The sequence below is a fragment of the Nuphar pumila genome, chromosome 5 (assembly GCF_984573655.1).
Source record: "Nuphar pumila chromosome 5, dmNupPumi1.hap1.1, whole genome shotgun sequence".
NCBI classification, from domain to species: domain Eukaryota; kingdom Viridiplantae; phylum Streptophyta; class Magnoliopsida; order Nymphaeales; family Nymphaeaceae; genus Nuphar; species Nuphar pumila.
The window spans coordinates 55,990,534-56,003,704 of NC_143253.1; the positions used below are offsets into that span (position 1 = coordinate 55,990,534).

Below are 13,171 nucleotides of genomic sequence, written 5' to 3' on the forward strand. Positions count from 1 at the left end.
GGGGCTGGAGAGGAGAGAGAATCTCCAAGGATTGCTAAAGAGGTAACTTGAAAAATCGTCCCCCCTATGGCATCTATTTATAATAAAAAGATTAGGTAAAAAAAAATAACAATTTTGAAAACTTTGGACTCTTTAAGGGGGGCGATTTTTCCTAATTGGGTTTGACTCTTTAACTTCCCTAATTAGTTCCTAATTAACCTAAGACTCTTAATTGAACTAAAAAGAACCCAAATGTGGCGCCACCTAATGTGGGCTCACATTTGTTTTTCAAGTTTTAAATAAAATCTTTAAAAACCATAGTTTAAAAACCAAATTTAAAAATGGATTTTCAAAGTGGATTTTGACTCTTTTAAACTTCTAAACTAACCAAGACACTCACTAACCCTAGTCTAGCCCTGACTTTCTCAAATGTGGCACCACCTTGAGTGGGCCCTACTTGAATTTTCAAAAACGATTTTAAAACTTGAAATTGAGAGAATTTTCAAAAGTTTTTCAAAAGTAAACTTGAGATTAAAAGTTTTGAAATGGCATAGAGTTTCAACTGGGTCAGAACACCTCTGAATATGGCACCAACTAAGTGGGCTCACATAAGGTTTTGAGAAATTTAAAATAAACATTGAAAATAACTTTGAAAAGAGGTTAAAATCAATAATTAAAATTCAAAATCTTTGAAAATAGAGTCTCAGGCGAACTGGAACTCCGGGTTAGAGTCCTGGATTTTTAGGACTCTGAGATTTTTTTTTGGGTATTTTCTGAAAAACAGATGAAAGAACTTGTTAAAACAGTGAAAACAACAACAAATATTGAAATAAAACAGAGTCCTGATTCAACTAGGACTCTGAGGACAGAGACCTAATTGAACTAGGACTCTCGGATTTTTGGATTTTCTGAGAAAACAAATAAGAGAATTTTGAAAAACAAGTGAAAACAAGATATACTTGAAGCTTGGTTCAGAGTTCTGATCTGATTAGGACTCTGAAGAAAAGTCCTAATTCGACTAGAACTCTGAAAATTTTTGGTTTTCTGATAAGCAAGTGATGAAATTTAAACAAAAATTTTGAAAATCAGTGAAAATGGAGTGAAAAAACAAATTTTGGATAGAGTCCTGATTCGATCAGGACTCTGGGATAGAGTCCTGATTCGATAAAATCCCCAAATTTTGAAATTCTTTGATAAAAGTGTAACAATTTTGATAGATGGAAAGATTTTTGAAAGATTCTCTCAAAATTGAAATCAGGATCAGAGTCCTGATCCAACTAGGACTCTGAACAGAGTCCTGTTTTGACTAAAACTCTAAGTTTTTTACTCATTTTGAAAGATTTGGTTAAAAACAAGTAAAAATAGTGACAAAAGACAGAATCCTCATTCGACTGAAACTCTAAAGAAGAGTCCTAATCCGACTGAGATTCTTGAGGAAGAGTCCTAATCCAACTAGGACTCTGGGATTTTGGCCAAAACGAAAGATTTTGAAAGGTTTTCTCCAAAACATGTAGAAAAGGTAGTAAAAAGTATAGCTCTGATCCGACTAGGACTCTGGAAAAAGAGTCCTGATCTAACTAAGATTCTGGAAAAAGAGTCCTGATTGGACTGAGATTCTGTAATTTTGGCCAAGAATGACGAGAATGGGCAAGCATGTGACCACAACTGGTTTAAAATCAGAAGGATGTTTTAGAAATGTTCAAAAAGATTCAAAAAGATGAAAATACAGAGTCCTGATCCAACTAGGACTCTAAAATTTTTGAGATTTTTGATAAATGAAAGAATCGAGAAGCGACACCACCTAAATGGGTCTCATCTGAGGATTGAAATCATTTAAAAATTGAGTTTAAAATGAATCCAGATTATTTTATGAGAAAACATTTCGAAATATACGGTCCTGGGGGTTGGAAAATGATAGAATGTTGGATAAAACCCAGGTTTTGAAATTGAATTTCGAAAGAAAAGTTTTAAAACTCGAATCTGGATTAAATGTTTTGAAAACAAGAGTTCTGGATCTCGATAATGAGATGCAATGACATGCAATGTTATGCAATGCAATGAAATGATATGCTGAATGCATGCAATGACACATGAAATGGATGAACACTGGATGAGGATGAAAATTTGGGGTATTTACAGACGCCCACCAATGATCGAATGAGTCAATCGATTTATAGTTATCTCCACAAGGTAGGAACAAACCCGAAAATGTTTTGTAACACAATGCAGGAACGAGAAAGTGACAATGTGTTGTAACACAAGCTAAAAACCAAGAAAAAAATCTGGACTTGAGATGACGACAAAGGGTGCTCCGACGACAGCGAACGACAATAAAGAGTGCGTCGTCAAAGGGAGCTCATGTTACAACAGATGGTGCATCGTCAAAGGGTGATCTGCTGGCAGCAAAGGAGTTTACTGCTTAAGGCGAAAACGGAACATTTGAGCTTTTTAAAGAGTTAAGATCATTCGCCATTTTTTGGATAAAAGATATTTTTGTCCTTTTATTGAACTATTATTTCATGGCGAGAATGACAGAAAAAGGTATTTAAGTCATTGCAACCGCATCAGACTCCGATGCTAAGTGATGCCAACACACACGGGGATATGAGCCCCACGTGCTTATATACATGGTGCTCATTCGGACCCCTGAACACGCATGGTAGCAAATAATGTGTTTTTGGGGAAGAACACACAACACCCTCCCCTAGAGGATGGAGGAGAAGAAGTAATTAGAACATGTTGGCAAATGAGAGTAATGGAGGTGTCCAATGTACAGGTGAGACATTGAAAAAAGACCTAAAAAGATGGGCATGAGAAAACATTGGGCACGTACCATTCCGATTAAAGGCACTTGGGGGAAGAATTACACAAATGTCACATAGATATTGAGGCAGAAAAAATCATAACAAAATTGCATCTTAGAGAAAAATTCCAGCTATTGCATCAAATGGAAGAGGAAATGTGAAAACAAAAATTGAGATGCAGGTGACTCAAGAAGGGGAATCAAAACACGTGGTTTTTCATGCTCTAGCAAACAAGAATATCGTGAGGAAAAATATCCAGGAGGAGATAAAAAGAGAAGTGGTTGCTTATTTCAAAAACCTATTTCAAGGGAACCGCTCTCCACATAAACAATAAAAGGCCATGATGAACCGAAGGTTACGAAATGGTATACAGGGACAGGGTACACAGTGCACAATCCACAAGGTCATACAGCCGAATAGTTTCACATGCCCTGAAAGGTAGGGAGTTTGCCTATTCAGATTTCTCTGTGTAGTCTTGATATAGCTACAGTAAAACTCATTTTTTTTAGTAAAAAATTTAGCTCAATTAAGCAAGAGAAAGAAAGACTATGAAAGTTCACCCAACACGCATTGAAAAAGGTGAATTTTTATGTAAAATCAAACTAGTATTGATTATGCCTAACCCCAACTTGATTATATATCGAAAAAAAAGGAAAGCTGACAACCAACGTCCTTTTCTGACACGCTTCAAGGCATTACTTGTCATTACACTTATAGATGATTCTAGCCATTTCATACTCGACAATATTCTCATCCTGACTAAGAACACTCCAAAACAAAACCATTCCTTTGGTGGGCCCCACAGTTGATCTTTGATTCAAAGTTTCAAACAATTTATGGCGATAAGAAACGACGGTGATTGTCATTCATCATAAATCCTCAAAATGGACGATCCTTGTTCAACCACATTGGGATAGATAATTGGTACGTCGTAAAATAATGGTGATGGCAGGCTAGCAATATAATAGTGTACTATATATATATATATATATATATATATATATATATATATATATATATATATATATATATATATCCTAAAAGGGGAAATTTTCATTTAGGGGACAATTTTTGTTCTTTATTTCAAAATTATACCCTCATGTTTTTGAATTTTCCGATACAGGCTTCCATTTTCCTGAACAGTGCCAATCAAACGCCTACCTTTATTGCTATCTATAAATTCAGGTTAAATCATATGATAAATTACAATAATAAATTTCATTATCAAATAAATGTCCAAACTGTTTATCCTTTTCTTTCGTATTAGCTTAAATGATTTTTTTCCATTTCAAAGGATAATATTAGGGGTGTCAGTGGGTCGGGTTTGGTTCAGACCTAGGTGGAACCAGACTTAGATCTGATTTTTGAGTATGGTATAAGTTTGAACCCGGGTTTAATGGAATCCACTATAAGAAAAACCATACCTGGACCCGATAAGAACTACATTAACCACACCTGATAAAACCATATTTTTTTATCATTTTTACATTAAAATTTTATGGGTCTTAATCAAAACTCGGGTTGGGTCTGAGTCTAATATAAAATTTCACAAATTATACCTAAATCCATCTATTAATCGGATCTTCGGGTCTGAACCCAGGTCTTAATTGGGTCTTCTTATTTATCACCATACTTGGACCTTATAGGATTTGGTTCAGGTTGGGTCTGGGTAAACTCGATCCGTTGACACTCCTAGATAATATACCAGGAATGTTAACAAGAGGTGTCTTTTGGACAGTTTTGAAGTAAAACTGTGACCCATATCAAATTTTTCAAAAAGATAAGCTGATTTTGGAGAATAGGGGCAAAAAAGTTTACCCCTAAATAGAATTTTCCCTTCTAGAGAAGTTTTAAAACTTTATTTTGAAGTGCCACTAGAGTCATGACTCGACGAACTTTGATTCATGTAGCCCACTTGACCTTTTCTACATTAGGGCATCACATGATGGCATACTTGTAGATTTGGATACTCTACGAAAAGGACGCAGTAAAACATCAGGCTTTATTATTAATTAACGAGCCTATACAAGCCCAGCCTAGCAAAACATTGGTTGTTCATGCTAGAGCCTGTTGAGCCTATTTCACAAGTTCGTACCAGTGTCACAATATCGCGAGATTTATGAAAATCTTGCGATAGTAGTGCGAGAAATTGCCTAAAAGTTTAAAACGCAATTTCTCACAATATTTTCAAAATATCATGAGATTTATGAAAAAAACATAAATACCACGATTTAAACGCGATATTTGGGTTTTAAATGACTATTTATCACAAAAAAAACATGTATTTTTATTTGTAAATATTTTTATTAATAATTTCTTATAAAAAATAATTTTTTTATTTTTTTTATTTATTTTTTCATTGCCAAGATTTTGCCAAAAATGTGAGATTTATGAAATTTTTTCAATTTCTTGCGAGTTTTTGAAAAATGAGAAATTGCCGATAAAAATGTGTCACTATGGTTCATACAAGCCGAACATAAGCCAAGCCACGAGCAACTCTTCACATTTCCCAGCCCTACCTATCCGCTTTCATCACATTTAAATTCACATATAGGAGAAAGAAAAAGACCGCTTTTGTAGCACGGATCAGGGGATATGGCATATGATGGGCTTTATAATATGCCAATCGTCACCGTTGGCATGCGATGAACGGCACGACACGGCTGCCACCTATTGCACCTAGGGGTGGCAATTTCTGACACGACCCGCCAACCCGCCTCTTAGGCGGGTTCGGGTTGGGCTTAAGCCAACCCGTTTAATAAACGGGTCGACCCGCATAACCCGTTTATTAAACAGGTCGGGTTCGGGTTGGAGGTATGCCAACCCGGCTGACCCGTTTAATAAACGGGTTAGCCGGGTGGGTCAACCCGCCAACCCGACCCGCCAACCCGTCTGCCCGACCCGTCAACCCGCCAACCCGACCCGTCAACCCGCTAACCCGACCCGCCAACCTGCCTACCTGCCAACCCGATCTGTCAACCCGCCAACCCGACCCGCGAACCTGAAAACCCGTTTACCCGACCCAACCCATTTATTAAATGGGTTGGCGGGTCATGTCGGGTTACCCGTTTATTAAACGGGTCGGGTTCGTGTTTGCCACAGCCGACCCGTTTAATAAACGGGTCGGGTTCGGGTTGAGGTATGCTGACACGCCAACCCGACCCGATTGCCACCCCTAATTGCACCAGATAGAAATTAGGGCTGTAATGCTGGTTGTCTTGGGATGCTATAAGGGGGTGTTAGGATGCACTCTCTTTTCTTGAAAAAATGGGATAAACTGGAATATCGCATTATGGAGCAAATTACAGTATCCCAGTCAACTTTACCCCATTTTTATACTTATGCATCCAATTCCAAACACCCTCTAAATGTTGCTGTTCCCAACATTTACCGATTCCACTATTCTTTTGGTAGGACATCCTTGGTTCATATTAAAAAGATGAAAGGAAGTAGAAACATTAGAAGAGTTCAAAACCCTAAAAATATGAAATAAAAGAACTGGGTTTCTTTCTTCAATTAGAAAAATATTTTGATCTCCAATTACATTAATTAAGCAGAATAATCTTCTCACCATGTGATTACTATTTTTTTTTTCCTTTTTTATAACAAGAAATCATCACCAAGATGGCTTAATGGGCCCGCGCCTCCCTGTGAGTTTAACCCTAGGTGGGGTCACCCAGTGTGAGTTGAACCTGAGACAAAGCAGTCAGCACCTTCTCCTCAGGCATGCTGCTACTCTGGCGACTGGACGAGTGTAATCACTCGGGCTATTTTATACCGAGAGTATTCTTATCAAGCCAGGATCAGGTGTCATGAAATGGTACACTTTGATTGTGCCTCCGCTGCTCTCCATCTGCTTTTGAAGCACCACAACTGACAACAGACTGTCGGCCAAAGATGGAGGGCACACTTCAAAGTGTGCCATGTGATGGCACCTGATCCTGGCTCATTCTTATCATAGCCTAGAATGTACTCCTTTTTTGTGGGCCCCATTGTTGATTATGGTTAACCGACTTCATTCACTGATCATTCTTCAAATGGACGATCCTTGTTCAACCACATTGGTATAGATGATTGGCACATCATAAAAATAATGGTGATGCACTGTAAAAGATCATATTTGATGTCAGTATCGGTGGGTATCTGTCTGAAGCTGCCGGTACTTATCGTATCGCAAAAAAAAAAAAAGATACGATACTTACATGAATCGGCTACTTTTTAATAAATGTAAAAATATCTTAAAATTATTTTTTAATATTATTTTAATGGCTTTAACATATATAATATTATTTAATTATTTTTAGTCGATTCAGAACGATTCACTTGAGAATCGGTATGGGACGAATTCACCTGAATCGTTGGCCAAACGATACAGGTTGGATTCGGATACTGACAACATTGAGCAGGATAGCAATATAATAATGAAGATATTTTGTTAGGAAATAAAACTTGGTATTTGTGGCCCGCTTAAACCCTTTCTACAAAAAGGACGCAAGGAAACGCCAGGCTCTCTTGGGTGAGGATGAAAGGGACAGACTCTTGGCAATTTTCAATTGCATCCACTTTTGGCTTTTTGTCTTGTGGGACCATTCAGGATCCAGGTGCCGATAAAATAGATCTGACACTTGTGCCCTTAGGTGCAGTTATGGATCTAAGTACATTGCAGGACTGTCAATGGGTCCGGGACATAGTTATTAGGAAATGAAATGGATACAAATAGAGGTGTCAACGGGCCTGATGACCCGAACCAGACCCTATAAAGTCCGGGTATGGTGATAAATAATAATACCCGATTAAGTCCAGGGTCCAGAGCCCAAGGTTGGATTAACACATGGGCCTGAGTATAATTTGTGAAATTTTATGCCAGACCTGGACCTGACCCGAGTTTTAATTAAGACCCACAAATTTTCATGGAAACTGAAAGGTATTGATACAATTTCCTACTCGATGATATAGTCACCAAAGAGCCAAACTCAATGATTAAGAAAGTAAAAACTAACATTATAATGTAATAGAATGGATATGACAACCTTATAATACATGTGTAAAATAATTCATCATGGTTTGCTTTTGAATTTTAGATTGCATAGTTGATAATATAATGTATGTAAAAACAGAAATAAAATTTTGCACACTGTATTGCACATTAAGGATTTATGATTGAAATTTTGACATGATTAAAAACCCACATAGTTATATATATAAAATAAATACATGAAATAATCATAATGAAAAATCAACTTAGTTTGTGAATATACTTATGATAAAGATATATCATGAATAAAAAGTTCATCTAATATATGTAAAACCTCATGATGTCATGGTTAAACCCCTATATGTGAAAAGAATCATCATTCATATAATGAAAAATGCACATAGTTATATGAGAAATAACCTTGATGAAAATATTCGCATGATTACATGAAAAAAAACTCATACCATATAAAAAAAATATCAAAATTAGATATTAATATAGCCCTTGAAATTATTAAAATTTATTTAGTTAATAAAGTGTTATATATGATAAATGATGTACCGCCTGTATGGTTAAATGAGAGATATTAAAACCAGGTACCAGATCCTGATCATAGGGTCTCACAAATGAAACCTCAAGAACTGCAAAAATGGTGAACTCATTAAGATTAGTTTATGTAATTTAATTATTAAATTTAATATTATTTAGTATGAGTTATGGATGATGGTACATAATTAAATAAACATTATCTTCATGTTAATGGTAGAGAGTAAGACATGAATAATATGTAAGCTCAATGGAGGATTGCGAGTGAATCCCACCATATGGGAAGGATTGAAATAACTCAATAGGTAAAGCATGTGATTTCAATTCAACCCCTTCGTCTGACCCCTTCGTCTGACGCACATGCTCCATTATGCGATTATGTGAACTCATCCAATTAGAGTTTAAGAACTTAGAGTTCCAAAGCTTGAGTGACAATGCGCTTTGGGAGAGTCGGGTTTACTCAAACTCGACATGAACCAAACACTATAAGGTCCCGCTATGGTGACAAATAAAAAAACCGAATTAAGACTCGTTTGGACCTGAAGATCCGATTAATACATAGACCCATGTATAGCTTTTGAAATTTTATACCAGACTCGACCCGAGTTTCGATTAAGACCAAATTTTCAATGTAAACATGATAAAAAATATTATTTTACCGGGTATGGTCCGGGTGGTTGATGTAGTTCTTATGAGGTGCGGATATGTTTTTTCTTATAGTAGACCCGATTAGACTTGGGTTCGAACCCGATACCATATATGAAAATCTGATCCAAGTTTGGTTCCACCTGTGTCCCGAAGCAAACCCGACCCGTTGACACTCCTGGTGCTGACCCTTTTGTCCCAAGTTTGACTCTCAATGGGTATGCGAGTGCCTTAAAATTTGGTGGATTTCCTAAGGGCTTGGGTGCAGGTGAGTCGTTTTCCCACCACAGGTTATCAAGGGATGGGCTCATTAAGTGAGCTGGTTTTTCAAGAGGGATTCTTGGTTTAGAAAAAAAAAAAACAACTGAAGGTACTATTTGTCAGGTTCATCCGAGTTGGAATCCTCCCAGGCTCCCACCAACAAAAACAAGAAAACGTCCGCAAAGCTGTCCTAAAAGATGGAAAGCTTTATTGACCTTTTCTTTAATTTTTTTTTATTCTCGTTTCCCTCGCTTATTTTAGGACCGCTAGAGCACACCTCAGCGGGCCCCACCTGCAATGCATCCATCACTCTCCCGTGTCGTGAAGTCGACCCTCGTGATTGGCTGCAAATCAGATTCACGCTTTACAAAACTACCCTCAAAATTTATTGTTAATTACAACAGACCCCTCGGTGCCTTCTTTTTTTGCCACGCAATTTGGCAAGTTCTCCCCCATCCCTAATGACTCTCTCATTTTAGTTTTCTTAACAATCCATCTGACGGCTCTAATCGTTTGATCTTGATCGCCATGGACTTCATTTGATCGGGGTTGAGTCACCAACGATACGCACCCATGAAAGGGGTCCTCACCAGAGAAAGTGCTTTGCCATGGAGGGAGTTGTGACCATCTTTTCTTAAAAGATTAGGTTTTTTGCATTTAATGAGCAGGCCTTGTCACCTCTTTCTCATGGGAACGTTCATTTCCTGCCATGTGAGAAAATGACTAGTTGAAATAAGCATCCCCTTTAACAACAATGCGGGTGGCTCTGTTTGGAAACTGTCCAAACACGCTCAATTGGTCATGTTTTTTGCAAATTTTTTTTTTTTTTTGCAAATTGGTCCTTTCTTTATAGCTTATTTGTAAAATAGTCCCTAACTTATGCTATTTTGCCAAATCAGTCCTCACTTGTGAAGATCAATTTACAAGTAGGGGTGGGCATCAGGCCCGCCCTGCCTAAGCCCGATTAGAGCTCGGCCCGCCAGACTTTAACTGCGGCCAACCTGAAGATGGTCTCGTTCATTTATTAACCGGTCCGGCTTTGCCCCGATTATTAAAGAGCTCGGGTTTGAAGACTTTGACCCAAACCCGGCTCATAGTGTACAAGATGGCAAAAGGTGGGAACTATTTTGCAAAAATGACTATAATCAAAGGACCAATTTGTAAAAAGCTGATTTTGATGGGATTAAAATAAGAAAATAACTTCGTTTCCGGAGATGAGCATTCTCGTTAATATTAGTAAATCACTGGGGCATTTACTTAATCAGAAGCAAAGGGCAGTCGCAGTCGTCCAGATTGTTTATGGTGAAATGGCGCAAAAGCTCCATACAGCTTTTCTTAAGTAAAAAAATTGCCCAAATCTCAGCCCCAATAAAGCGGCACAAACTTAGGGCATTTTCGTTAAAAACTGGAGTCAAACGACTTTAACGTCATTGACTGAGAATCCAGGAATATTTCGGTCATTTTTCTCCTTATAAATAGTCCCCCCATGATCTCACTTCCAGGCACACTCTTACGCTCCTCTCTGTGTTTTCAGGAGGAAGAAGGAAGAAGGAAGAAGGAACGTGTCCTCTTTTCTCTTTGTAGGCAATGTCTTCGTCTTCATTCCCTCTCTCCTCGCAGACTCTAACCTCAAGGAACGTATCCAAAAGCCTTAGCTTTGGTAGGTCTCTGCTCGGAATCGGCGATCTGAGTTCGGGGATTCCAAATAGGAAACTTCTATCATGCAATAACCGGAGAACCCGGCGGTCCAGGAGGCTCCGGGCTATTCGGAACGTTGCGAGCGACCAGAGGGTGGAGGATACGCTAACGGTCGAAGGTTTGGTGCTTTCTCTGCATGGTTTCGTTGAATCTGTGCTCTATTTCACGTGTTTTATCGGCGTGTCTTGTGAATTCGGAAAGCGTTTGGTTCCTTCATTGATCGGTGCTTGAATTTCTGTGATTTGTTGAAAAATTGGGGAATTTGAGCGTTCGGCTGAGGGTTCTGAGTTCGAAATTTGCTGCTTTTTTTAGTATCCTTGCGGGTTATGGTTTCTGTTGTTCTACTCCGGTACATTACGTGCTCGTTACCATTTTTTTCGGAGATTTTTAGATAGATAACCGTAACTTTGGGTGAACATGCTTGAGTTTTAGTATATTCAATCGCATTCGATGTTTTTTGAAGCGATCTTTGACTTTTACGGGCTTATTTATTTATTTATGTATTTTGTGTCTTTTTTTTAATTTATGGTTCTTTGTAATATAATTTTACTCTTGGTTTCGTCGTTTAGTCATCCTCTTCAAATCAAATTGAAAGATCGTGGTTGGAATGACGGTTTTGTAATGATGTTTCTATACTTTTGGTTTTGGTAATGGTCCTGATACCATACCTTCTGATTTTTGAATGTGTTAATTACATAAAAATATGGATCTCTTTTTTACCACGGGTCTTCAATTGATCTGCTAATGTCTGTATTTGATGCTTGGTGCTTTGATTGAAAATTCAAATAAGAAGGCTGAAATTTTGATGAAGAGTGATAGTTGATTGTTATAACATTATGTTTGTATTCTCTGACTGTGAAATATGCCTGCATATTTATTTTGTTACTTGCGTTCGTGCTCTGCGGTTTGGTTCAACGTTGATATTTTCAGAATTCTATCTTAGATTTTTATTTAATTATTTTCAGTTTTCAGCATTATGGGGTTTCTAACTTTCTACATTAATGTAGCATTTTGCTGGTCTTGTACCGTAGGTGGTTTTCTGCTTATTTAGCATATACGCGTCTCTGTCAAATTCTAAATAACCTCCGGAAGATTCAGTAGGGTTATGTTGGATACGTTTTACAGATTTTCTGAAGCAGGTCTTGGAGAGCTTACTGGGACAGTTGTGCATGCATTAGCCTATGATATAGTTTTTGCTCATTTTGGTAGTTTCTAAATAATTTAGTTCCTATTCTACTACTACAACACATATTTATCAGCTGTAAGATATTTTTGCCTTTTTAGCATCTCTCACCAGTAACATATCTTTGACAAAATGAATGTCCTTTTGTCGCTAAACTGATTGTGAAAAAAAAACCACACTTTATTTAACCCATGAAGCTGCTACTTTTTTTATCATATCAACTATAGAATTTGATGATTTCAAACTTTGCACTCTTATGCACATCAAGGATGAGACTGTGCGGTGTTTTCTGATATCCTTGTGGGGTTTCTTATTTTGTTTCCCCACAATCTGGGGATAGTAGCCAGTTTTTGAGGTTTTGAGCCTGAGAGGCCGAGACCTGTAGGATAACACAGTGAAACTCTCCCAGATTTGGTTAAGATGCTCAAGGAATCTCATCTGTGTTCCTTTTTGGTGATTTCTTGGGACAATGTTTCTTCTGTTTGAATTTTTGGTGATCATACTGGCTGTTTCGGGGAAAAACATTTGAATGCACTAGCAAAGACACACATGCACGCTCCAACAGAACCATGTGCTTGAATGCACATGTATAGACATCTCATGAGCATCTGCATTTCCAATCTGGGATTGAAGGACATGCCAATTGCCTGATTGTATTTACTTACATGCCCTTTACTGACACTGATAACATTTGGGTGCAACATATTGCTCAGTGATTACCAAGATGATTACACACTGTGACCACGCCTTACATTTGGCTTGTAACCATGCCATGCTTGGTAGCACCAATACCAACATTGATAATTCTGCGTGCAAGTCTACTTTATAAATGTACATTTAAGCTTTATTTTTCCATTAAAATGGTTTTTTATGATTTATTTTATTAATTTTCTCTGAAATACTATCTTGGTAGCTTCATCTTCATGGTTCTATTTGGGTCATTAAAGAAGGAATTATAAAATGGATTACTAGTGGTATATTAATTTTGTCTCATATATTAAAATACTAACCTGACACCCTCTATCTTTGATATATATATTTTTATTTATTTATTTATATTATGGATAACATTTGCTACCC

General features: G+C 37.4%; 1 protein-coding gene across 1 annotated transcript in view; it reads left to right on the forward strand.

The window, feature by feature from the left end:
- The first annotated feature begins 10,709 nt into the window (after positions 1-10,709).
- Positions 10,710-13,171, forward strand: part of LOC149837644 (alpha-1,4 glucan phosphorylase L isozyme, chloroplastic/amyloplastic-like) — a 37,771-nt gene continuing 35,309 nt past the window's right edge. The window contains exon 1 of the mRNA XM_090006167.1: positions 10,710-11,026. Coding sequence (XP_089862293.1) covers positions 10,798-11,026 — 229 coding nt within the window. The 5' untranslated portion in view covers positions 10,710-10,797. The remainder of the gene's footprint in view (positions 11,027-13,171) is intronic.